The sequence below is a fragment of the Balaenoptera acutorostrata genome, chromosome 6 (assembly GCF_949987535.1).
Source record: "Balaenoptera acutorostrata chromosome 6, mBalAcu1.1, whole genome shotgun sequence".
Classification (NCBI taxonomy): Eukaryota; Metazoa; Chordata; class Mammalia; order Artiodactyla; family Balaenopteridae; genus Balaenoptera; species Balaenoptera acutorostrata.
This window is the reverse complement of record NC_080069.1, coordinates 116,893,921-116,921,149: the sequence shown is the minus strand read 5'-3', so window position 1 is coordinate 116,921,149 and position 27,229 is coordinate 116,893,921. Positions and strand designations below refer to the sequence as shown.

General features: G+C 45.7%; 1 protein-coding gene across 8 annotated transcripts in view; it reads right to left on the bottom strand.

The window, feature by feature from the left end:
- Positions 1 to 27,229, bottom strand: part of RALGPS1 (Ral GEF with PH domain and SH3 binding motif 1) — a 292,098-nt gene that overhangs the window by 234,608 nt on the left and 30,261 nt on the right. For all 8 annotated transcript variants that reach the window (XM_057548190.1, XM_057548193.1, XM_057548192.1 and 5 more), the window contains exons 2-3: positions 13,736 to 13,857; positions 10,431 to 10,538 (exon numbers count right to left, since the gene is read on the bottom strand). In XM_057548190.1, coding sequence (XP_057404173.1) covers positions 10,431 to 10,538; positions 13,736 to 13,792 — 165 coding nt within the window. In that variant the 5' untranslated portion in view covers positions 13,793 to 13,857. The remainder of the gene's footprint in view (positions 1 to 10,430; positions 10,539 to 13,735; positions 13,858 to 27,229) is intronic.

The window sequence follows — 27,229 nt, the reverse complement described above, 5'->3', positions numbered from 1 at the left end:
GTGCTATTCAAGATGCATCCACAGACCAGTGGTGGACCACGAACTGTTTATTCCACCAGCCCACAATGAGATAATTACGGAATTTGAGAGCAAGCATTTGGAAACTTTTATAGCAATCCCCATGACATTTTTATTGTATTTTTTCAAAGTATCAGTCCTTAACTGATTGGAAAGGAAAAAACTGGTCCTTTATCACAGCTAGCTTGAGAAGCACCAGTTCTGTCAATAGGGAAAACATACATCCAGTTAAAAATCTGCTCCCATCGCTAGAAGCTCATCAGGTGACAGTAAGAGAAAGCGTCACTGCTGACAGTTTTGCAGGCCAAGGCATGGACTGGGCTGACTTCACATGACCTATACCTATCTCCATATGTCACATGGGATGCCAGGAACCAGTTAACAGATGCTTCTGTGACAGGCCAGGGAAAGGAGAGATGAGAGCTTCTGTATGCCCACTAATAAGAGAAGACACCTGTCCGTTGTACACAGGGCATCTGGGAGGACACGATGCACTTAAAAGACGTGGGCTCTGGAATCCATGGGGCTTGGGCATGTGTCTGGACACCATAACTTAACAGCAATATTCTCTTTGACACATGACTTTAACCTCTCCCAGTTTCAGCTGCCACATCTAGAGTATGGTGACAATAATCCCTATCTAATAGGATCGTTGTGAGAATTCAAGGCAAGAGGTACAGAATGCCTGGCACCTAATAGATGCTCTCTATATATATGTATATGTGTACATATATGTGTGTGTACACCTACAGGTGCCAGGCATTCTGTACCTCTTGTCTTGCATTTTCACAAAGATCATATATATGTTTACATATCATAATTTTTTTGGCAAAAGAGGAGTCACATAGATGGGCTCATGTATTGGCATATGAACTTATGGTTCCTCCCCAATACATGAGCTAGGAAATAAGGGACCATTAATTTGTTTGAACATCCATGCTTCAAAGTTGCTCTAAAAAATACTTAAAGGAGGCTGTTACATCAAGTCAGCAAATACTGTCATGAGAAAAAATCTCGTGTCAAGAATACATTGGAGAAAAATGGCAACACACATGGTATGTCAGCTGTAACCACAAGCCAGGGCTTAGGTGCAGAATTGTGGTCACCTCTTGGCACAATTTAAAGGTGGTCCAAGATCACTGGATTTCTGGGAAACACAGGATGCAGGCCAAAGCATACCATCCCCAGGGCTGAGCAGGAGATGGAAATAAGTAGGTGGCTTCATCCCCCCAAGGGGCTGGTGCTCGTCATGAGCACCAAGGTGAAACGCCTCAACTAACAGAAGCTCAGCAGAGAAGTGGATGGCACCAGGGAGGCCGAGCTCTTCCACCTCTGGGTCCACCCACCTGTGGCAAGCGGGCCCTGAACGTCAGCACAACGTGAGTGGTTACTATGTGCTGAAGCCCGCGGGCTTGTGTGAGTGGCCCAGAGCTACAGGGCCCTAAGCTCCGTCCCAGGCAGTGCAAACAGACTGGCATTTCTCCTGCCAGACCCATGGAGATTGTTAGCCAAGTGCTCCTCACACGTGGATTAATTCTGCCATCCTGGGGAACAGAAAGGCCTTGTGAAAACAGGAGATTTGAGCTGAGAGCTCACAGGGCCTTGGAAATCTCTCCCGCAGTTCAAGTTAACTCCCAATCCGGAAGAACCGGCAGGATGCTTGCAATGTCCTTTAGGAAAAGAACCAAAAGTCTGCTAATATGAAAGTGAGAAAACTTCCTGTCCATCCTGCCATCAGTTCTAGGGTTTGCTACTGAATTTCCAAATGATGTATTAAAATAGTGACTTCACATTTCATAGTTTTTTGGATGGTCCGAGTTTCAAATATTCTGATTCCCACTCAGACCATAAATCAGAAAAGGTGTGCAGGTATTTTATTCAAGACAAACCACAACAGAGGACACGAGACTGAAAATAGAATGGTTGGTCCCAAACACACAATCAGAGGGTTTTCAGAAGAATCTCTCCTATTTCTATCTTCTCGATTCTGGCCAAAAAAGATGCAGTGTCCAGAGCAAGAATACATAGATAGATAGGTAAAATCATCAGATTATAAATTTCATGTCATTTTACTACAAAGCCAAACACACGTAGAAAAGGCTGCTGATGAGCAATCCTTCTCCAGAAGTTGGAGGCAGGCAGTTTTACCAAAAGGGAGGATGTGGGTAGGAGTGGGGACCAGAAGGCGAGGTCAGGTCCCGTCCCTTTTCACAGCTGGCTCCCAGGCTCCTAGGGGTGTGGCACAGCCTCAATAAAAACACAAGACAATGAGGCCCTCGTGGTTCCTGCAGTGGTGAGGGCACGTGCCTGTGATGAGGACACTCAGGAACAAGTCTCTTAATGGCTTCTCCTTATTTTCGAAAATAAAGCCTTAATACGGGATGTCCAATTAAGCTAGTCACCTGGCAATGCCTTCCTTCACCCTAACCCCTTCTCCCACCTCCTCCCTCCTAGCCCAGGGACCCCTACAAATCCATGCTTTTTAAGGAAATGGCCAATCTCCACATATTACAGGATGTTTCTGTAGAGATGAAGCCTTCAGAATGGAGAGACCTAGTGGATCACGTCACAATACAGCCGGACAGAAAAAGAGGTGGTGGTTTTATGTGGATAAATGACAGCAAATTAGCCAAAAAGAAAACAAGCTGGTTTTTGCATATGTTGAATGTAGTGTTTTTCCCTCTAACAGTGGCTGACTAAATCCCCTCTTCCCAGCCACAACCCTATAGCATAAGGCTCTCCCTGAGTCCAAATAAACAAAGAAAGCTGTTGGTAAATCAGTGGTATGTCTTATAATAGAAGATATCTTTTAATTTGCATTTAGATCAATACAAATGAGCCCCAGGAGGGCTCACGGAACAAAAAGTAATCAGCTCCAAAGATACATTCCTGCTTTTACTCCCAGAGCTGCTGTGTCTGACAATTTTAGAATCATAGTCAAGGAAATGCAAATTAAAGAGGAAGACACCATTTGTGGTCCATCAGTGCCATCACAACTAATGGGACTACGAGTTGCTCTGTTCTTTTTGGAAAGTAATCTGGCAGTAACCCATAAAAAGAAACGTTCTTAACATTTTATTTATTTTTTAATGTCAAACTTACAAAAAATTTGCAAGAATAATATGATAAACTCTTTAACCTTTCACCTAGCTTCATTATTAACATTTGGTCTCATTTGCTTTATTTTTATGTATATAATTATATATATATATAAAATGATATACACACACACATTTCTTCTGAACCATTTGAGAGTAAAATACAGATATTATGACTCTTCACCTCTTAATCCTTCAGCATTTTATTTCCCAAGAACAAGATGATCCTCTTACATAATGATAAAATTATTATACTTAGGAAATTTATCATTGGTACAACCGTATTATCTAATATACAGTCCACATTCAAAATCTGCTAATTATCCCAATACTGCCTTTTATAGCAAGTTTTTCTTCATCCAGGATCAGGCACTACGTTTAGATATTATCCCCTAAAAATTAAAATGAGCATACTGTTGACACAGCAATACCAATTCATACAGAAAGAAAAGCACTGGTATATAAGAGGATTATAGAGAGAGAGGTCTACATTTAGATACAGAGATGAATATAGATGTTTACTGAACAATTATTTGTAGTAGTAAAAATCTGGAAGCAATCTAAAAGGCCATCAGAAAAGGAACTTGTTGAAAAAAATTATGGTACATGCAGACTCTGGCATATTATGCGGCTATTAAAAATAGAGAATTAAATCTATACATATTGATCTAGAAGAATGTCCATGATCTGCTGATGATAAAGACAAGTTCCTGCTTTGCTTTGTGCTCTGCTTCCAGCCACTGGGGAGAAGGACTGAGGTCTAGCTGCAGAGCACCCCACTAAAACTATAAGGACCTCTGAAATGATCTTAACCCTTCTGACCATAAAATGACACACACTAACAGAAAACCACATTAAACAAATGCATGGTTTGATGACTTATTATAAGATGAACACCTTATAACCATCATCCAGGTCAAGAAACAGCCACCCCAATCGATGGCAGAATGGACCCCAGAAATGTGGTATATACACACAATGGAGTATTATTTGACCTTAAAAAGAAAGGAAATTTTGACACATGCAACAACATAGATGAACCTCAAGGACATTATGCCAAGTGAAATAAGCCAGTTACAAAAAGACAAACAAACACTGTATGGTTCCACTTATATGAGATACCTGGAGTAGTCAGATTCATAGAGAGAAAAAGTAAACGGTGGGGGCTGGGGGGAATGGAGAGCTGTTTAATGGGTGCAGAGTTTCGGGTCTGCAAGATGAAAACAGCTCTGAAGATTGGTTGCACAGTCGTGTGAATGTACTTAACACAACTGAACTGTACACTTAAAATGGTTAAGACGGTAATTTTTGTGTTACACATAGTTCACCACAATTAAGAAAAAAAAAGAGTTCCTCCATGTGCCTTGTCCCAATCACAAGTCCCTCCCTCCTGCCAAAAGTAACCACTATCTTGACTTTCCTCAAGTTTCTCTATAATTTTATCACCCAAGTAGTCTACCAAGACTATATCTTGGTATTGACCATTCTGGGTTGCCCCGGCATGACCAAGAACTTGCATTGAGTGCCAAGATTTATTTATTGGATCAATGGAATGCCACATACAAGGGGGAAATCCAGTTCAGAGTTGGGTCATCCTCCTTGTCATTGGAATGCTAGAATTCCTCAACTGAGTTATGAACTTGGTTGGGGGGGGTGGTTCCAGCCAAGATGGAGTAACAGTATATTCTTTCAATATGTAGGTTTGAATCTTTTTTTATTTTGTGAACACATTCTTAAATTATAGTTTAAGTATTTGTTCAGTTTCCTTGCCTTTTATTCTCTTCTTTCAGGGATTTACATTATCTGTATGTTGGATCTTCTTTGCTTATCATTAATATTTGTCACTTTTTTTTATGAATTTATTTCTTTCTTTTTTTGTGGCTGCATTGGGTCTTTGTTGTTGCATGCGGGCTTTCTCTAGTTGTGGCAAGTGGGGGTTACTCTTCGTTGTGGTGCATGGGCTTCTCATTGCAGTGGCTTCTCTTTGTTGCAGAGCACAGGCTCTAGGCGCACAGGCTTCAGTAGTTGTGGCTCGCGGGCTCTAGACTGCAGGCTCAGTAGTTGTGGCGCACGGGGTTAGTTGCTCCACTGCATGTGGGAACCTTCCCGGATCAGGGCTTGAACCCATGTCCCCTGCATTGGCAGGCGGATTCTTAACCACTGCACCACCAGGGAAGTCCTATCACTTTTTTCAAAGTCTTATTATCTCTTTCTTCATTTATTTTGATCTTAAAACTTTTCCTCCCTTAAGGCGTTTTCTGTTATGTTTAACTATTCTTGTGTTCCTTCTAGTTCAACATTCATTTCCAAAATAACTTTTATTTTCAATGCTTTCCTAACTCTGTCACCTCATTTCTGAGATTTTTCTATTTCAGACTTATGTTGTTCATGTCTTACAGTGTGATCTTAATATCTTCTCTTAGCTTATTTTGAAATAGAAAGGTTATAGTTTTTATCTGTTTTATGGCATGTCTTTCTGGCATGCTTTCGTTATCTACAGGATTCTGTCCTTACTCTTTTTTTCTTATAATAACTTTGAAAGACTTGATATCAATAATTTTCTGTTGTTTATTTTTATGTAAAATTAGTTTTCCTAATTTTCTAGAGGGGAACATGGTTCAGGGTAGCTTTTCTAACTTCACATAGCTCTTCTTTTGGTTACTTTCATGTAGTGTTCAACAACATGCAGTTGCTTTTTGAGATTTCACACACACACACACATTTATTTAGACCTCCTTTTTCCTTAACTTTCCCTATCCTGATCATTTTCAGTCCACTCCCATACTGAATTTCTCTTTGATATGAAGCCTTCTTCTGGAAGTGAGCCCTGGTTGGTTGGTCTCAAGAGCTCATAGGGCTAGTCCATAGATCTCTTCCACCCATCCATTATCTGAGTGGTCAAAATTCCTGTCAATTTCAGTTGCTATTCTCACATTAACCTGCCGAACTTTCCAGTGAACTCCTGATGGAAATTCTGGGGTTCTCCTATTCTCTAGTCTGTCAAATGCCCCAATACTTACTTCTGCTTTCTCTTATACTGAAGCTGATACTCTGCAGGTCTTTTTGATACTGGTGGAGTATCCCCAGCCATTTGTATTTTGGGTTTGATAGGGATAACTTGACACCTAATTTTATTGTAAATATTTCTCATGGGTTTCAGGGTTTGCTATCTAGTTGTTCTGGATGTTTTTATGTGGGGATTCAGGGAGAATAAAGAACTATGCTGCCGCCACCGCCATCTTCCCAGAATCACTCAAATGATTTTTTTACTGGACTCCTGTGTCTGGCTTTTTCCTTTCTTTCATATTATTAGACAGGAAACTAAAATGCCAGGTGGTCTGGTTCAATTCCAACACCTGGCAGCTCCAATGCTTCCCCAAAGACCAAAGACTCCAGGAGACCTGGCTTCACATCTAAGCTGAAGACACGCTGGCTCTGGCAGGAGTAGCCAAGTGTTAGTACTGCACCCTCAGAGCATTCACTGCCCTGCCCTACAGTCTTCCCAGACTGGGCTGGGCTGAGCAACACTCTAGGGCTGAGACTAGAAAACCAGGCCCCAAATCTCACCAAGGGGTCTGGCTAGACAATGATGTTCTAGGCACAGCCTAACTCTCTGCCTTTCCACGTGGGGAACAACTATAAAGGGATTTTTAAACCTCATTATTGCTTCATTCCTTTCACGAAGCTAAAAAACACAGCTCAAAAATACAACAAGCAGGACTTCCCTGGTGGCTCAGTGGTTAAGAACCTGCCTGCCAACGCAGTGGACACCGGTTCGAGCCCTGGTCCAGGAAGATCCTACATGCCACAGAGCAACTAAGCCCATGTGCCACAACTACTGAGCCCGCGTGCTGCAACTACTGAAGCCTGCACGCCTAGAGCCCATGCTCCACAACGAATAGAAGCCACCACAATGAGAAGCCCGCGCACCGCAACAAAGAGTAGCTCCCGCTCGCTGCAACTAGAGAAAGCCCACGCACAGCAACGAAGACACAACGCAGCCAAAAAAAAAAATACAACAAGCAAACAAAGGCCAATAGAATATAGAGGCTAAGCCATCAGCCAGCAAGGTCCATGATATCTTCTAAAGGAGAGAGACACACTATAGTTTTGTGCCTGAGAGGACAGACTAGCACTACACTGTCTAATACAGTGGTCACTAGCCTCACGTGGCTACTGAGGATCTGAAATGTCGACAGCACTCTTAAGTATAGAAGACTACATTGAGTTTTGAAGATTTAGTGTGAAAAAAGAATGCAAAGTATCTCAACAATTTCATGTTGCTTACAGGTTGAAATGATAATATTTTAGATACAGCAAGTTAAATAAAAAAGATTTTTAAAGTAATTTCACCTTTTTTAATGTGGCTACTAAAAATTTTTAAATTGCATATGTGGCTCAGATTATATTTCTGCTGGTCTAGAATGTCAGAAGCCCTGGTTTTGTTTTTTCGTTTTTTTGTTTTTCTTTTAATTTTATTTATTTATTTATTTATTTATTTATTTATGGTTGTGTTGGGGCTTTGTTTCTGTGCAAGGGCTTTCTCTAGTTGCGGCAAGTGGGGGCCACTCTTCATCGCGGTGCGCGGGCCTCTCACTATCGCGGCCTCTCTTGTTGCGGAGCACAGGCTCCAGATGCGCAGGTTCAGCAATTGTGGCTCACGGGCCTAGTCGCTCTGCAGCATGTGGGATCTTCCCAGACCAGGGCTCGAACCCGTGTCCCCCACATTGGCAGGCAGATTCTCAACCACTGCGCCACCAGGGAAGCCCGGAAGCCCTGGTTTTAAAGCCCAGACAGATAATGCCACTTACTATCTGTGTGAAGAGGTGATTTTCCTCTCTATACTGGTGACAGCATACTGGGAATAATAAATATAGCTAATTTGTAAGGCTGTGGTGAAAAGTAAGTTAGATTAATGCACGTAAAACATTTAGCACAAGACCTAGACAAAGTAGGTGTTCAAAAGTGGGAGCTGCCCTTGTTATCACCATCCAGCATTAGGTGAATAATCAGGAGATGAAGGTTTCAGACCTGGCTCTGCCCACATCTGGCTATATGATCCAGGTTAAAAAAAAACAATCTTTTAGATCCTTAGTTTCTTTCTTAGAAAATCGGGAGCTAATAATCTGCCGCATCAGGTTGTTCTGAAGGTTGAATTCTCCTAGTCAACGTGTACTATGAGGGAGGCACTATTCTGGGCAATGGGGAAAGAGCCGTGAAAGAGTTAGATAAAGTTCCTGTCCTTTGGGAGTTTGCATTCTAGTGGAGGAGACAGACCATACAAAACACTATTACAGAATGTAATGTTGGGCAGTCATTAGAGATATGAAGAAAACAGAGCAGGGTCAGGGAAGCGTGTGATGTACAGATGCTACTTTAGCCCATGAAATTCCTGTCTAAGGGCTGACATCTGAACAGAGACTGGGAGACACGTGGGAAAGAGCCATTAGGACAGAAGGAAGAAGAAGCACAGGACCCTGAGGCAGGGGGATGCCATGTGAGTTTGGGGAAGAAAGAGGCAGCTGGCGTGTAGCTGGGGAGCACGGAGATGGGGCAGGAGAGGAGGCTTGGCCAAACCACAGGGCCCTGGAGGCTCGCGAGGAATTCCGGATCTCATTCTAGTATAAGAGAGCCTCTAAAGAGTTTTACACTGGTTTTAAAAGGATCCCTCAGACACACTGAGGGAGGTGACATATATGCCAGGCTCAGCATGGCCTGGCACAAAGTAAATGTGGGAGCAAGTGATGGCAGAGCAAAGAGATGGGGCCCACTTAGCTCCACAGACCCCTGGAGGGCACCAAACCTGTTACAGCAAGGGGACCGGGAAAAAGTGGGCATGGCCAGAAATATTTCCGTGGTTCTGCAGAGAAATGCAGCCCTGGGCAGCGCTTGCAATCAGGTCACCCCAGAGCCGACGTCCTCCCTCCACCCTCAAAGTGCAAAAGGAAGAAACCAGGTCATGGCAAAACGAGGAGCCAAGGCTGCTCCTCACAACAAAGAAGCACAGGGTCAGACTAGCAGCAGCACACTGGCTGAAGGAAAAACAATTTTTTAAAATTTATAATTACAGAATTTGTTCAAATAATCTTGTCTATCATTGTAGAAAACAGTCATCGTAAAAATACAGAAAGTACAAATAAACAAAAAGAAGAAAAATTAAATTCCAATTATCTAGAATCCTACAACCAGAACCTACAGTAAATAATATGTTTGGCTATATAGGCATCCAGATATTTAAGAATATGTAAACATCAAATCTAGACCTTTTCTTATGCAAATATAAATATGTAGGTGTTGTGCATGCTTTTTAAAAATGGCACTATTCTCTGTAAGTTGTGATGTAACCCAGCGGTCCCCAACCTTTTTGGCACCAGGGACCGGTTTTGTGGAAGACAATTTTTCCACCGGGTGGGGATGGGGATGGGGAGGGTTCAGGCGGTAATGCGAGAGATGGGGAGCAGCAGATGAAGCTTCATTTGCTCGCCCGCCACTCACCTCCTGCTGTGCGGCCCGGTTCTTAACAGGCCCGAGGACTGGTACCGGTCCTCAACCCAGGGGTTGGGGACCCCTGCTGTAACCTGCTCCTTTCACTTACTATTGATATATATTGTGTACGCCTTCCAAGGTAGTTAAATTCCTAGATAGACAGCTTCCTGTTTTTTTATCCTTCAAAGTTATTTATTATTTTGCTTTCATATAATTATATTATACATTCCTTCTTTAATTTTTTTAAATTTTTATCTTTATAGCAATGCAACAAGTATTAAAATAATTTTGTAATGCATCTGTAACCAAATAGGTACAAAGGTTTTTCTGCTCAAACAATTTTTCCAAACCAGGTATTATAATACACCTACTGAAAATATTTGTGGGTTTTTTTATTTAAAAAAAAATTTTATTGAAATATAGTTTATTCACAATGTTGTGTTAGTTTCAGGTGTACAGCAAAGTGATTCAGCTATACATACATATATATATATATATACATATATATTCTTTTTTTACATTCTTTTCCATTACAGGTTATTACAAGATATTGAGTATAGTTCCCTGTGCTACACAGCAGGTCCTTCTTTGTTGTCTGTTTTATATATAGTAGTGTGTATATTTTAATCCAAACTCCTAATTTATCCCTCCCCACAGACATCACCCTTTTTTAATGCCACATGGTATTTCATAAAGAATACTTTATTCGGCAATCCCCTATTGTTGGATATACGGGTTGTTTCCAATCTGAGCAAACAACCCTGAGCAGTGACCCCCTCGGGCTCCCCTTTGTGGTGCCCAGCCACCCGCATCAGCCCTGTTACTTACAGCAAACTCCTCGGGAGTCACTTTCAGGACATCGAAGACAACGGCATCGTAGCTCTTGCTGGCATAGTCGCAGCCCTGGCCCTCCAGAGAGTCTGAGCTGCTGCTGCCCTGCGGAGGACAGGGAGAGATGGGGCCGCCTGAGCAGGCTGGCTGACTCCCCAGTCACTGACTCCCAAACCTCAGAACTGAGGATGCAAGAGGGGCAGAACCGTACAATGATAAAAGCTTCTGTTATTTAGTGCTTTACCCTATTCCAGGCACTGTGTTAAGCACTTCATATGCATAATCTAATTTAATTCTCATAACAACTCTCTGAGTACACACTATTATTATTCCCATCCTACAGATAAGGAAATAGAGGCAGTGCTACTTCCCCAATGTATCTCACCTAGGAAACTGAAGAGCCAGAATGTGAGCCAGTTGTATATCTCTCTTACCCCTCAATCATACATGCCCTCACTCACTACACCCCAACTGCTTCCAGCTGCCTCTGTTTTGGGGGTGGGGCGGTGAAAAGATACATCCCGCCCTTCACATCTTAGGAGGCCTGAGGAGATCACCTGTTTTGTTATGTTTTTCAAACATTACCTGGTTTCACCTTTTTTTTTTTTTTTCTACTTAAAGTCATTGCAGGAAATTATTATACAAAATGTTAAACTGACTCTCAAGGCTTATTTCATGTAGGGGCCACTTGGAATTCAAAGCCTGTTAGCTGATGAGGTGAGAGGTAATCGGCCAGTTCTGGAGACGGCGTGAAAGTTATATTTAGTAGAGCCCCCTGTTAAGAAGAACACCGGGAGTCCTGCCTGTAAAGGAAAGGTCTCCCGTAAAAGAGCGAGTTAAACTCCCCAAATGTGGCCAGTTACATGAAACCCAACACTGCAGGGATCCCAGAATGCTGAACATACCTTCTCTTCAATTTTACTTAATTCCATCAAATTCTACTTTGGGGAACCAGTAGAGCTTACCACCCCAAAACTGTGCCCTGTTCATAAATGGTTTTATTCGTCTCAACCTGTGAAGAGGGATTTTGTGGTTTCCATTAACCTCAACATCTTGGACCGGGATTTAGAGAATATGCTTTTATTAATTCCCCTTTATTTCACTCTTTCCAAAATGGCTATATCTGGAAAAACTGTGCAATCTTACTGGAAACTAGAGTGTTTTTAGGCCAGGGAGGGAAACCAATAGTCAACAACTGAAAACGTGAGGTTAAAAGGAGGAGCAGAAACTTAAACCTGTAGGTTTCAATAGGCCTCTGTCATTTAAAGGCTGCCAAAAACTCTAAGATGATCTTAAGAAGCTCTGAGCTCTGAAGTCAGACAGGCCTGCTTAGAATGCCAGCTCCACCCGAGCTGCTGTCTGACCTCTTCACTTCGCTGAGCCTCAGCTACCATCTGTAAAATGGCACCATTAGAACCCGCTCCCCAGGGCTGTGGCACAGGTCATACAAAATGAAGCTTACAAAGCAACTGGCAGGATCCCCTCCCTGGGCGATGCTGATTCAAGGGGCCTGGGTGGGCTCAGGCATGGCTATTTTGAAAGTTCCACGGGCGATGGGACATTCTCCTCTGAGGAGAATCTGTGTTAAACTTTTGAAAAGTAATAAAGACTAATCCTGAATGCTTCTGGAATTGGCCATCGATTCTACCCCTCAGTCTTACAGACCCTGAGCAACGGCTACCAATAAATCATTCTGCACTTCCATGTTCCCCTTCCACGGAGCAGCCTGAAGCAGGTGACGGGGCTGACCTTCTTCCGGGGAGTGTAACGTCATCGTGGTCAGGACCAGCGGCTCCAGAGTCACAGAGGCCTGGCTGTGAATCCCCACCCACCGCTGACCAGCTGTGTGATTTGAAGCCAGTTCATTCACTGCTCCCTGCCTCAGTTTCCTCGCCTATAAACTGGGGGTGAAACAACAGCACATGCCTGATGGGGTTACTGTGAGGATTAAGTGAGATCATGCCTGTGGAATGTACAAAAGAAGTGCCCGGTATATAGTTAAGCACTAAATCATGGGTGTCTATCTGTATAAACGTGTCACTCAGTCACCAAAAGGTATTGAGCACTTCAATTAGACATGCATTCATTTGTTCATTCATTCAACAAATATTTATTGAGCTCTCACCATGTTCTGGATACACATATACACATATATCTGTATATATACACATATATGTAGATATATATGGTATATATGTGTGTTTGCACACATATGTGTATGTATACATATATACACAGATGGAGGCTAAAAAAGAAAGAAGTTTTACTCTAGACGGAGTGTAAACTGCAAATGGAAAGTGAAGTCTGATTCCTCCAGTTACCAGACAGAGTCCATTCCTGGAATTTCAGGTTTTATAACTTTCCTGTAACACCCCATTGCACCTGCCCCAAACATACACACTCATACAAGGGGCCTTATTTAATCAAAAGTTGCCCCAAATACATTCAGTGGTAGCGGTGGAGGTGGTGGTGGTGATGACGACGCAGTAACTTTATTTAAACCTATATTGGCGCCATCTGGGAATTTTAACAGGTACCCACAAGTCTGCTTTCAGAACCAGAGATCAAACTAAGGAATTTTTTTAAAGGGTTATAAGAAATGGATTGGTTCCTGTGAATTCTAGCTGATTGCAGGGGATCACTTCAAAAGCCCAGCTCAACCATGAGGGCCTTGTGAGTTCAGAACACGGAGCGCCCCCTTGTCCGTTTGTCACAGGAGCCCAGCGTTATGCATCTGACATGGTGGCCTCCCCAGGCCTCAGATGACACCCCCTCCCCCGCCTGCCTCTGTTCTATTACAGAACTTGGAAAGCAAACTCCCAAACCCCCAGGGCAGGGGCCCGAGCCCAGGCCACTCTCGACCACCAGCCCTTACAGCCATTTCCTCCTGGGCAAGGTAAATAGGAACACGGGGCCAGCTGGAAGCATTTCTGTCTGACTTCATTCCAGAATCTGTGACCTATTTATAATCAGCCACGGCTTTGCTTGGGAAAGGTCTGATCTCTTCTTGCCACCAAAATGGAATGTGGCACTTGCTACGACTGGACTAGGCAGGTATTTATTTTTCTTTCAAGAGAACGACTTCAGAAAACACACTGATCCTCAGGGCTGACTGCCTCCCAAATCGCACGCCTGGCATGGCTGGTCGGGAGGGCTAAGAAAGGTGGCATTCATGGAGGCCTGCAGCCCCCGGGCCAAGACTCAGGGGGCCTGGGTCAGCTGCAAGGAGCCCTGGCCCACCCATCCCGCCCACGGCCCTGGCCCCGGCCCCGGCCCCGGCCCCGGCCCCGCAGCCCCAGTACCTGTGGAGTGGCAGAGGTGACCAACACGCTAGCCATCAGACCATTCCTCTTGTACATAGTCTCCGGGCCACAGGGAGCTTCAGGACAGCCTCTGTCGGTGACATAACCTGTCTGGAGAAGTCCTGCAAGGCAAAGGGACTCATAAAAACCAGCCTTCAAACCCAAGCTAATCCCACCCTGGGAGAGAGTTGTGCTGGACTTGAGCTGGTGACCCCAGAGGAGACCTTCAAAGAAAGGTTACAAGCTGGTGGCCTCAGGCTAAATATGGCCCACAGATGTAGTCAGTTAGGCTTGTACAGGTTTTAGTATTTTTTAAATTAATTACCAACATTTAAAAATTGGAAGGTTTCACACAGAATTCTGGATTTGTGACTTTTCTGGCAGCACTGGGCCCCATTCCTGCATGATGGCCATCAGCTGGGCTGGGCAGCGCTGCCCCTTGTACTGGTGCACTTACCGGAGCAAGTGCCTTTCAGACCCCGTCTGGCCTGTACAGCCACTTGGGGACCTGCCTAGCTCCTGCAGACACTAGAGTTTGTGACCTTTGTTTTAAAAAGAAGGCAGGTGAAGAAGACAAACTGAATCTACCGTGTTTCCCTGTGCACCACGCCATTCCATCAATAATAATAATATGGATACTAGCTAAGACTCAGAGAGTTCTCGCCACGTGCCATGCACCTTACTTACAGCAACTCCTCTAATGCTCACAACAGTCCTTGGTAGGTCCTGTTATGACCTCCATATTCCAGGTGGGGAATTTGAGGCACAGAGAAGTTAAGTAACTCGTGCTTTGGTGTCTTTGCTCATGCCGTCCCACCAAACCATCATTATTCAGGACCTGGCTCAAATGTCAAATGTCATTTCCCCTGGTTATCGCACCTGGACCACTCAAACGAGAACCAGTGCTCTCATACCAACGTGTACATGCCCCTAGTAACTAGGGCATTTATCACATCACTGAACATCAGAGCACTGTAGCCACCACCAGCTTTTCCCCAGGAAAGCGATCAGGATGTAATGGGGGAAGGAAAGCAGAAGGCAAAGGGACCAGCTGGAAGCCAACTGCAATTATCAGGCAAGAGACAAGGGTCCTCTGAGCTAAAGTGGCAGCAGTGACACCAAAGAGAAGGACACAGACTGAGAGACGGTAAGGACAGAAATGCAACAGAAACTGATGCGGGGGGGAGGCAGAACCAGCTGAGGATGCATGGCTTCTCGCTCGAGGTACCAGAGGCACAGCAACTTTGGAGAACAGTTTGGCAGTTTCTTAAAAAGTTAAACATCAACTTACCAAATGACCCCGCAATTCTAAACCTAGGTAACTATCTTTAAAATAAATGAAAACGTGTGTCCACACAAAAACATGCACACGAATTTATTCATCTTAGCCAAAAGCTGGAAACTAAGTGCCCACCAACTGGGGAACGGATAGACAATGTGATATATCCATACAATGGAATACTACTCAGCAATAAAAAGAAATGGAACACTGATACAAAGTATAACATGAATAAACCTCAAAAACATCATGCTAAGTGAAAGAAGTCACACAAAGGATTGTACAATATGAGGCCATTCTTATGAAATGTCCAAAAAGCCAAATTCATAGTGGGGGGGAGCACATCAATGAGAGGCTGGGGTGGAGGCAGGACTGACTGCAAATGAGCACAAAGGATTTTTCTGGGGTGGTGGAAATGTGCTAAAACTGGATGTGGTGATGGTTACACAGCCCCAGAAATCCACAAAGCCATAGGACTGTACACTTGGAATGAGTGCATTTTACAGTAGGTAAATTAACCGCAGCAAATGCAGCAGCCACCAGGTGTCTCATGATGGTGACCTGAACGTACACATTTAACTCCCCCCTTCCACAACCCTTTGAAATAATCAAAGACATATTAAAATACTAAAAACAAATTGTATTCGCACATGATGACAGACAATGGTTATTAATAAGCAGGGCTTCCCTGGTGGCGCAGTGATTGAGAATCTGCCTGCTAATGCAGGGGACACGGGTTCGAGCCCTGGTCTGGGAAGATCCCACATGCCACGGAGCAGCTGGGCCCGTGAGCCACAATTGCTGAGCCTGCGCGTCTGGAGCCTGTGCCCCGCAACGGGAGGGGCCGCGATGGAGAAAGGCCCGCGCACCGCGATGAAGAGCGGTCCCCGCACCGCGATGAAGAGTGACCCCCGCTTGCCGCAACTGGAGAAAGCCCTCGCACGAACCGAAGACCCAATACAGACAAAAATAAATAAATTAATTAATTAAAAAGAAAATCCTTTAAAAAATAAATAAATAAATAAATAAATAAATAAATAAAAGAAGAAATCATAACAGAAAATGAAAATTTAAAAAAAAAAAAAAATAAGCAAAAACACTTTCAGGATTTCCAGGGGCAGAAGAGATGGGCCTCACCAGTCCTTCCCATCAGGAAACTTACACAAGCCTCTTAGATAGCCTCATCCACCAGAGGGCAGACAGCAGAAGCAAGAAGAACTACAGTCCTGCAGCCTGTGGAACAAAAACCACATTCACAGAAAGATAGACAAGATGAAAAGGCAGAGGACTATGTACCAGATGAAGGAACAAGATAAAACCCCAGAAAAACAACTAAATGAAGTGGAGATAAGCAACCTTCCAGAAAAAGAATTCAGAATAATGATAGTGAAGATGATCCAGGACCTCGGAAAAAGAATGGAGGCAAAGATCGAGAAGATGCAAGAAATGTTTAACAAAGACCTAGAAGAAGTAAAGAACAAACAAACAGAGATGAACGATACAATAACTGAAGTGAAAACTACACTAGAAGGACTCAATAGCAGAATAACTGAGGCAGAAGAACGGATAAGAGACCTGGAAGACAGAATGGTGGAATTCACTGCTGTGGAACAGAATAAAGAAAAAAGAATGAAAAGAAATGAAGACAGCCTAAGAGGCCTCTGGGACAACATTAAACGCAACAACATTCACATTATAGGGGTCCCAGAAGGAGAAGAGAGAGAGAAAGGACCCAAGAAAATATTTGAAGAGATTATAGTCGAAAACTTCCCTAACATGGGAAAGGAAATAGCCACCCAAGTCCAGGAAGCGCAGAGAGTCCCATACAGGATAAATCCAAGGAGAAACACGCCAAGACACATAGTAATCAAATTGGCAAAAATTAAAGACAAAGAAAGATTATTGAAAGCAGCAAGAGAAAAACGACAAATAACATACAAGGGAACTCCCATAAGGTTAACAGCTGATTTCTCAGCAGAAACTCTACAAGCCAGAAGGGAGTGGCATGATATACTTAAAGTGATGAAACGGAAGAACCTACAACCAAGATTACTCTACCTGGCAAGGATCTCATTCAGATTTGATGAAGAAATCAAAAGCTTTTCAGACAAGCAAAAGCTAAGAGAATTCAGCACCACCAAACCAGCTCTACAACAAATGCTAAAGGAACTTCTCTAAGTGGGAAACACAAGAGAAGAAAAGGACCTACAAAAACAAACCCATAACAATTAAGAAAATGGTCATAGGAACATACATATCGATAATTACCTTAAATGTGAATGGATTAAATGCTCCAACCAAAAGACACAGGCTTGCTGAATGGATACAAAAGCAAGACCCATATATATGCTGTCAACAAGAGACCCACTTCAGACCTAGGGACACATACAGACTGAAAGTGAGGGGATGGAAAAAGATATTCCATGCAAATGGAAATCAAAAGAAAGCTGGAGTAGCAATAATCATATCAGATAAAATAGACTTTAAAATAAAGAATGTTACAAGAGACAAGGAAGGACACTACATAACGATCAAGGGATCAATCCAAGAAGAAGATATAATAATTGTAAATATTTATGCACCCAACATCGGAGCACCTCAATACATAAGGCAACTGCTAACAGCTATAAAAGAGGAAATCGACAGTAACACAGTAATAGTGGGGGACTTTAACACCTCACTTACACCAATGGACAGATCATCCAAAATGAAAATAAATAAGGAAACAGAAGCTTTAAATGACACAATAGACCAGATAGATTTAATTGATATTTATAGGACATTCCATCCAAAAACAGCAGATTACACTTTCTTCTCAAGTGTGCATGGAACATTCTCCAGGATAGACCACATCTTGGGTCACAAATCAAGCCTCAGTAAATTTAAGAAAATTGAAATCATATCAAGCATCTTTTCTGACCACAATGCTATGAGATTAGAAATGAATTACAGGGGAAAAAAAACATAAAAAACACAAACACATGGAGGCTAAACAATATGTTACTAAATAACCAAGAGATCACTGAAGAAATCAAAGAGGAAATCAAAAAATACCTAGAGACAAATGACAGTGAAAACACGATGATCCAAAACCTATGGGATGCAGCAAAAACAGTTCTAAGAGGGAAGTTTATAGCTATACAAGCCTACCTAAAGAAACAAGAAAAATCTCAAATAAACAATCTAACCTTACACCTAAAGGAACTAGAGAAAGAAGAACAAACAAAACCCAAAGTTAGCAGAAGGAAAGAAATCATAAAGATCAGAGCAGAAATAAATGAAACAGAAACAAAGAAAACAATAGCAAAGATCAGTAAAACTAAAAGCTGGTTCTTTGAGAAGATAAATAAAATTGATAAACCATTAGCCAGACTCATCAAGAAAAAGAGGGAGAGGACTCAAATCAATAAAATTAGCAATGAAAAAGGAGAAGTTACAACAGACGCCGCAGAAATACAAAGCATCCTAAAAGGCTACTACAAGCAACTCTATGCCAATAAAATGGACAACCTGGAAGAAACGGACAAATTCTTAGAAAGGTATAACCTTCCAAGACTGAACCAGGAAGAAATAGAAAATGTGAACAGACCAATCACAAGTAATGAAATTGTAACTGTCATTAAAAATCTTCCAACAGGGCTTCCCTGGTGGCGCAGTGGTTGAGAATCTGCCTGCCAATGCAGGGGACACGGGTTCAAGCCCTGGTCTGGGAAAATCCCACATGCCGCAGAGCAACTAGGCCTGTGAGCCATAACTACTGAGCCTGCGCTCCGCAACAAGAGAGGCCGCGATAGTGAGAGGCCCGCGCACCGCGATGAAGAGTGGCCCCCGCTCGCCGCAACTGGAGAAAGCCCTCGCACAGAAACGAAGACCCAACACAGTCAAAAATAAATAAATAAGTAAATAAAATAAAATTAAAAAATCTTCCAACAAACAAAAAGTCCAGGACCAGATGGCTTCACAGGTGAATTCTATCAAACATTTAGAGACGAGCTAACACCCATCCTTCTCAAACTCTTCCAAAAAATTGCAGAGGAAGGAACACTCCCAAACTCATTCTATGAGGCCACCATCACCCTGACACCAAAACCAGACAAAGATACTACAAAAAAAGAAAATTACAGACCAATATCACTGATGAATATAGATGCAAAAATCCTCAACAAAATACTAGCAAACAGAATCCAACAACACATTAAAAGAAAAAAAAAAAAAAAAAAAAAGAGATGGGCCTGAGGGGAGAGGAGCCAGCCTCTGAAATAGAAGCAACACCTCCTAGTAATCAAGTGGGTGGGACCCTCCAACAGAAACCTCCAAGAAAGCCCAGAGACTTCCAAGTGGGGAATCCAGAAACGGAAGAGTCCAAAGGCAGCTGAGGGGATCAGGCTGCCAGGGCTGTCTCAGACCAGACAAACCAGCTCCCATGGACTGGGGTTGGGGCCGACTTAGCCAGGCTGTGCTGATGGATGGAAGCTGCTCATCCATCTGAACAAAGTGACTCGATCCTAGCCTGACGGAGTCACCATGGGGAGACAGAGTGGGACACAGCCAGCCAACCCTCTTGGGGTGGATCCAACTTGCTCCAGTTCCAGGCTGAGGTGGGCTTTGCTGCTTTCAGGGAGCGCCCAGCACTCTGCAGGGCTCCCCAAGGGGAGCCCAGACGTGGAGCCCAGTCTGCTCGGCCGGCCCCAAACCAGAGGCCATGGCTCTCCCCACTGGCCTGGTAACCAGTCACGCAGCCTTCAGCCTAGGGGCCATGAGTCTCAGACCCTCTTCCATGACCGTCATTTGCTCACTCCCTACTTCCCATCTGCAGGACATCGCCAACTTGGCCCATCTCTCCAGCGACCTTTGGTGGTGCACTCGGGGCCCCCACCCCACGCGCACATGGCGTGAACAGGGAGTGCTGATGCTGAGTGAGGCGCTGGGCTAAGCACGACATTTTCAGCTCACTTGATCTTCAGAACAACCCTGTGAGGCAGAGGCTATTCTGATTCTGGGAAACTGAGGCCCAGAGAGGTGACGTAACTTACTGCTAGTTAAGTGGCAGTACTGGGGAGTCCAAACGCTGGTCAGTGGACACCAGGGCCTGGGCCTCCTCTGAGGGCCCAGGTGAGGACTGAACGAGAAAATGCATGCCAAGTGCCCGGGCCAGGTCAGACACCTAGCAAGCGCTCTGTTAAGGCTATTAATTGCTATTAGTGTTAATTCTAATCCTGCAGTTTCATTCATTTATACCTATTCTTTCTTCCTAAAACAAACAATTAACTTAAAACGTTAAAGAAAGGACAGCATGGTGCTTTGTGAAACCACGGGCCTCCCCTACTGGGAAGGAGATTTCCAGCTGCGGGCTCCAGGCCCCCAGAGGAGCACAGGTTGAGTCCAGGGGTCCGAGCGGCGTAGGGCTCCTCCTCCATGAGGCCTGAACGGCTCCCCCCCGCCCCCGGCCCACTCTGGCCCAGCCCACCTAGAGACAAAGTGACAGCCCACCCATGCTACCCATCGTGCTTCCTACTGGCGGCCTGAGCTGGAAAGACAGACAGACAGACTGCTTGTTTCCAATGTGACTCCTGCATGTCTCGCCACTAACAAAACAGCCTAATTTATGGGCAGTGACTCTCAGACAAGAGATATTTCACATGCTAAGAAATAAGAGGACCAAGCAGAATGGAACATCCTTTCCAGGGCCCAGAGGAACCCTCACCCATCCACCTCCCGTCCTTGAGGCCCGGCCAAGCCCCAACTCCTCGACAGGGACCAGACTCCCATCAAGGGGGTCAGCCCAGCCCAGGCCCTTCCCTGAGAACCTCTCCCCCACACCAGGGGAAGGCCCCTGAATATGTGGACCATGCCTCCCAGGCCGGACTGATTGGACCAGAATGCCCACCTGCTTCTCCGGGAACTCGGACCCTACGGTGCCAGTCTCTGCTGGTCAGCTGAACTGAGCACTACGCCCTCGGGAGGGGAGGGTGGCCACATCCTGCCCAGTGCAAGGAGAGTCCCTCCAAGTGTGGAGGCAGCAGATGCGCAGAGAGAAGCTGAAGGGGGAGCCTGTGTCTGAAAGAAAAGGTTCCGAGCCCCGGGGCTCTGTAATAAATGCTTCTTTTTCAGTGTCGATCATTGGAGTAGATCTCCAAAAGACCTTGACCAAGGCTATTTCCTAAATACCAAGCTCATGCCAAGCCACCATAACCTGACCCTAAAAACACAGGGGGTTCATCCTCACAGGGGAAGACGTGCACCATCCTTTCACTTGTCCATCCATGCATTCGTGGGGCTCCTACTTTGTGCGGACTTTGTTCTAGCCAGGAGTTCCTATCATTTTTGTACCTTGGACCCTTTTGGCCATCTGGTGAAGCCCATGGGCCCCTTCTCACAGAAATATTTTTAAATGAATAAAATAAAATTATACAGGAAACCAATTACACAGGACTGCTCAGGAAGCCAACTGTATTAAAATTCAGTTATAAAATTATTTTCAAAGTAATTTATAATATAGTAATATATGTATTTCTTCAGGTAAGGAAATACATATATATATATATATATATATATATATATATATATATATATATATATGTATATATAAAATTGCATTAAATAGCAAGATCTATTGGTGGGTCTAATAACTACCATAATTTCAAAGTACTCAAGAACATAAATTTTCCGAGATGCATGCCCACAATTGTTATGTGATATGGAGGTAGCTGTGACTTTTATTGGTGACAAAGTCCCAGGTACTGTAAATATTACTATAATTTATTGTCTACATTAGCAACTGAGGAAGATGCCAAATTTCACTTAGAAGTTAGAGAAAATAAAGATGTTATTTTTTTCCCATCCAAAGGCAGGGAAGTCTGGTCAAGGACCCTGTTCCAGGCACAGGGGACACAAAGCGAACAGACCCTGCCCCCAGAGAACTCACATTCCAGCGCAGGAGTTAGAAACCACATGTGAACTCAGATCATGAGGGTCTTCAGGAAATAAAATAGGGTGGAAGATGGTATTTGCCAGGGTGGTCAAGGAAGGACTCTGAAGATGCAGTATTGAGCTAAAGCCCTAGGAAGGAGTCAACCAGAAAAACCAGTGAGAGTGTCCTTTACAGAGGCCACAGCGAGTGCAAAGGGCCTGAGATGCACAGGGGTTCAGCAGATGTGTGATGGAGAGAGACAGCCACAGCTGGAGCACAGTCAGTGGGAGGCAGCGGACAGATGGGCTGGGGCCAGAGCATAAAGGGTCTTGCAGGCCATGGTGGGGAGTTTAGGTTTTACCTGGAATGCCTGGGAATGGGTTCTGAGCAGGGGAGTGACATGATCTGATCTCACTGTTTCTGAAGATCACAGTGGCTACTGTGCAGAGAACTCCATGGGAGGCCAAAGATGGGAGCAGCGAAGCCAGCTGGGGGTAAGAGATGCTGACAGCTCGGACTGCTGGCCATGGGGAAAAGAGATGGATTTGGGAGGGGTTCTGGAGGTGAAACAGACAAGACTTGCTGATGGATTGCATGTGACAGGAGAGGAAAAGAGAGGAACTGAGGATAAATGACTCCTACCTTTAGGGCCATTACGAATGGGTAACTGATCAGCAGTTCATTCATTCATTGGCTCAACACCCATCCACTGAGACCTGGAGGACCAGTTCTGGGGACCAGAGCCAAAGATGACACAGCCCTGCCCTCCAGGGTCCAGCAGTGTAGCGAGGGGGAGAAAATCCCATAGGTAGATACTCACAGGACACGTGGTGTAACAGATCACGGGTTCACCTTGGGCGTCAAAGAAGACATCACTAAGAAGAGCCATTGAGCTGGTCTTAAAAGGACAAGCGGGAGTGTTTCTAGGCAACGGGGGGTGGGCCACAGGCACTCTGAGCATGAGCAGAAGCCCAGAGGTGTGAAAGCACACCCCCAATGCCAGTGTGCCAGGAGCACAGGGAATAGGTTCCCCTCCTCACCTGCCCCCAGCCCCTGCCCATCCTAGACTAACAGGGGTGCTAATAAGCCAGGCAGCGCTCCCCACGGAGCCAGCTTTAACAGATGGCCCCGATACTACAGCCACAGGAACAGCATCTTGCCTCCTGGTCACTCCCTCAATCCTTCGGTAAACTTGGTGACCCTTTTCCCAAGCCCTGCTCTGTGCAGAGGACTCAGGCCAGCCCTCGAGGAGCTCACACACAGTCTTTTTTTTTTTTTTTTTTAATGCTATTCTTGTCTGCTTACATTCTTTTTATTTATGTATGTATGTATGTATGTATGGCTTTGTTGGGTCTTCGTTTCTGTGCGAGGGCTTTCTCTAGTTGTAGCAAGCAGGGGCCACTCTTCATCACGGTGCGGGGGCCACTCTTCATCACGGTGCGCGGGCCTCTCACTATCTCGGCCTCTCGTTGCCAAGCACAGGCTCCAGATGCGCAGGCTCAGTAATTGTGGCTCACGGGCCGAGTCGCTCCGCGGCATGTGGGATCTTCCCAGACCAGGGCTCGAACCCGCGTCCCCTGCTTGGCAGGCAGACCCTCAACCACTGCGCCACCAGGGAAGCCCTCACACACAGTCTTGATTACTGCTGTCATCACAACAATCTATTAGACACTTACTCTGTTTAAGGCTCTGGCTAAGGATTTACACGCATCAAAAAAAAAACTTCCCTGGGGGCTCAGTGGTTAAGAATGCGCCTGCCAATGCAGGGGACAAAGGTTTGATCCCAGGTCCGGCAAGATCCCACATGCCGTGGAGCAACTAAGCCCGTGCGCCACAACTACTGAGCCTGTGCTCTAGAGCCCACGAACCACAACTACTGAGCCCACGTGCCACAACTACTGAAGCCCGCGCGCCTAGAGCCCGTGCTCCACAACAAGAGAAGCCACCGCAATGAGAAGCCCGCGCACCGCAACGAAGAGTAGCCCCCGCTCACCGCAACTAGAGAAAGCCCGCACGCAGCAACAAAGACCCAACGCAGCTGAAAATAAATAAATTTATTTTTAAAAATTATTTTTAAAAACCATTTTATAGATGAGAAAACTGAGGCTCAGAGAGAGAAACTACACTGTAACTCGGGGACCCGTTTTTCACACACCTGCCTGCCCTTACCCCCTGCTGGACAGGGAGGCAGTCTGGCACCAAGGGAAGGGCACCAGCTTGTTAAGTTTGGCCAAAAACCCTGTCTTCCCACCCTTCCTCACCTCTTACACACATACACACGCACACACTCTCATACTAATGCCTCCCTGGAAACCAAAGCACTGCAGGAGGAAAAGATTCTCATGACGTAACTTTGCAAGAACGTGGCAGTTGTATCAGAACCACAGAACCACCCCGTGTCTCTGGTTTCTGTGTGACAGACTCCAGTCTCGTGTGTGGGCTCCTGAAGAGGGGAAGGAAAGTCCCATATGTGATGTTGGTTTCCTTCCAGACTTTCAGAATTCTCCTTCAATGTTTCAGGTTCAGGAAACCAAGGAAATAGCAGGAGACAGTCTGGTGCAGACCACTGTGGAGAAGGCAGAAAAACCACTTTTTCCTAAGCTTGTGGAGGTTGTTTCAAAGAAAATACACACATCCAGGAATGTTCAAGTACAAGAGAGTGATGTCTTCCAAATGTTTCAGACAAGCATAGAGACGGCGCCGAGCCCGTGTCCGAGCCCACCTCCTCGCATGGCCACGCTGCTCTCCACAGGCTCGGTCACAGCTGCTCCACCTTCTGCGTCTGAACAGAAGATGAGGAGACAGAACCAAAGTGGGTTTCTGCCCACAACCAGTTGTTCACTCCACGTCAGGAACAATAAGTGTATGTGTTCTCTCTCCCTCTCTCTCTGGACAGCCACAGCGTGCCCGTTTTGTATTACCAAAAGGCCTCCCCCAGGGTCACAGTCACCCTGAAGCTGGACCACATGCCAGGTGCCCAGGAAAGGTCCCCTCGTGCGGGCTGGCAGTGGCGCTCTCACTATACCCACTCCCGACCCTCTCCAAACTGGCCAAGCCTCCTCCTGGCAAGCAGCAGCGCCTGGCGGCTTTCAAAGCGAGGCCCCGGCCACGTGAGCACATGAGACTTGAGATGCCATCCCTCGGCGCCGTGTTCGCCACGCCCTCCCCCGCCCCTTTCAAGCCACCCACCAGATGCTCGACATCCAACATCTCCCCTCCTCACTGAGGGGCAGATAATGAGCTGAGCGGGCTAGACGGCTGAGGAGGCACCACTGTGTCCAAATGCCCCCCTGGCTGGGCCCCCCTGGGGGAGAGAAAGCAGCAGTGTTCGGGGAAGAGGGCTGGGTATGGAGTCTGAGGGTCTGCAGACAGACAAAAACAAGAGAAAACTTGGAAACTGAGCAAACCTGGAGAAAAGGACAAGAAAGGGCATCTTCCTGGAGAAGGGAAGCACCCACGTGCACGGAGCTGACGTAGGGCTGGCACAGACAGGCAGCCACCCGCAAATTCTCGTGACAGCGCTGACCTGGCGCCCCCCACGCCCCACACACTGTGCGCTGAGGCCGGGGAGGCAGAAACCAGCGGCCCATCCGTCCTCAGAAAGTCCAGCCTAGCCATGCCTACTCAGGCCTCCTCTTCTCAAGTAGGAGGGCTTCCAGAATCCTTTACGTAAGAGTAATACCTTCAAAAAGGTATAAAATAAAAAAGGCAAGTCCCCACAATCCCTAGTCCCTGTCCCCAAGGTTACACGTTCACACAGGGCAGGGCAGCACCCGTGCACACAGCCACACACAAGTAGATATACAGACAGACGCAAGTGTGTGCGCGTGTATACATGCAGGCACAGCCTGTGGTTCAACACCTCCCACCCCCCAGAGGTTGACAAGCTACAACCGCAGGCCTGGCAGGAGCTAAGAATAGGACAGTTACAGCGGAGCATGTTCTCAGGCAGGAGAAGGAGCTGGGTACCTCTGTGGCTTAGAAAACAAACCAGGATTTGAATTCTCACCCATCATGGACCTTGTGCCCTGGGCAAGTTGCCTGACCTGGCCAAGCCTCACTTTCTTCATCTGTAAAATGGGGAACACTGCAGTAGCGACCTCACAGGTGGCTGAAGGGATTCACAGGACGGTGCACATTAGAAGCAGCCGGCATGGTATATCATTAATGACAGCTATTATTTGTGTTGACACCCGTCACCACCACTTTCACCCTCCCCGGGGCAGGGGTAAGCAAGGGCAATGCTCTCTTAGCATGAGACCGCAAGAAATCACCTCTAAGTTAAGGTAATAGGAGGAATGTGACTGAAAAATACGCATTTCTCATAAAACTATGAAAGGGTTCCCAAAAGAAAATGAATCCTCTGGTAGGCAGGATAGTTTCATTTTACACCCTCCTTGAAAAGGGCGGCTGGAGCTTCCCCATCCCTCCCCCATGCCCATGTAATTATTCTTGAAATCAAAGCTTCCTCCCTTCCAAGAGAAGCCTGCGGAAAACAGGCGGAAGAGAGAAACCCTCACCTGCAGCCACTAGCTGATGAGTAAGACCTGAGTTTTCCACAGGGAGGGGAGGCAGGTTTTAGGAAAATGGGAAACCTAGGGATACGTGTGGGGGAGGGCTTGAAGACAGCTTCTGGAAATGGGGGTGAAAGAGAGAGTGAGAAAATGAGGGTGGCCTGCCTGGGACATCCCAGACACCCAAGGCAGCCCGGGAGCATCCAGACTGGCACACTTCCATTCTGGAAGCCTGGCAGTGACACTTCCCTTTCTGCACGTTAGGGATCGCGAAAGCCAGACCAGGGACCCAGCGCCTCACTCCCTCTCCCCGACTCCGCACAGCCCTCATCAGCCACCCACTTAATCTTAATTACCGTCCAGGGGACATTTGCTCTGGGGAAAGGCAGGCAGTGTCACCTGCAACTGGAAGAGCGGAGGTGCCTGTGTCTTCATGGACAGCCACCGGCAGGGATAAGCCCTCTCTGGGGGACACACCGCGTCTCACCACCTCCAAACTGACCCGAGCCTCTGCACAGCAGGACGGCCTCCTAAGCAGTGTCCCTGCCACACCCCTGCCTCCTCGTGGTTTATTCTCGACACAAACAGAGTGATCCTTTGAAAACATAAATCAAAAACTTGCAGGACATACACAAAAAGAGTGAATTTTCCTGTATGCAGAGCATACATACCCAGCTGGAGGAAAACAAGCTGCATCCCAGATCTTCCTCCAGAAGGAAGCTGGAGAAATACCCTGATGGATAAGAGAAGACGACTCCGCCTGAGTAGCGACCTTATTATACAGAAGCCGG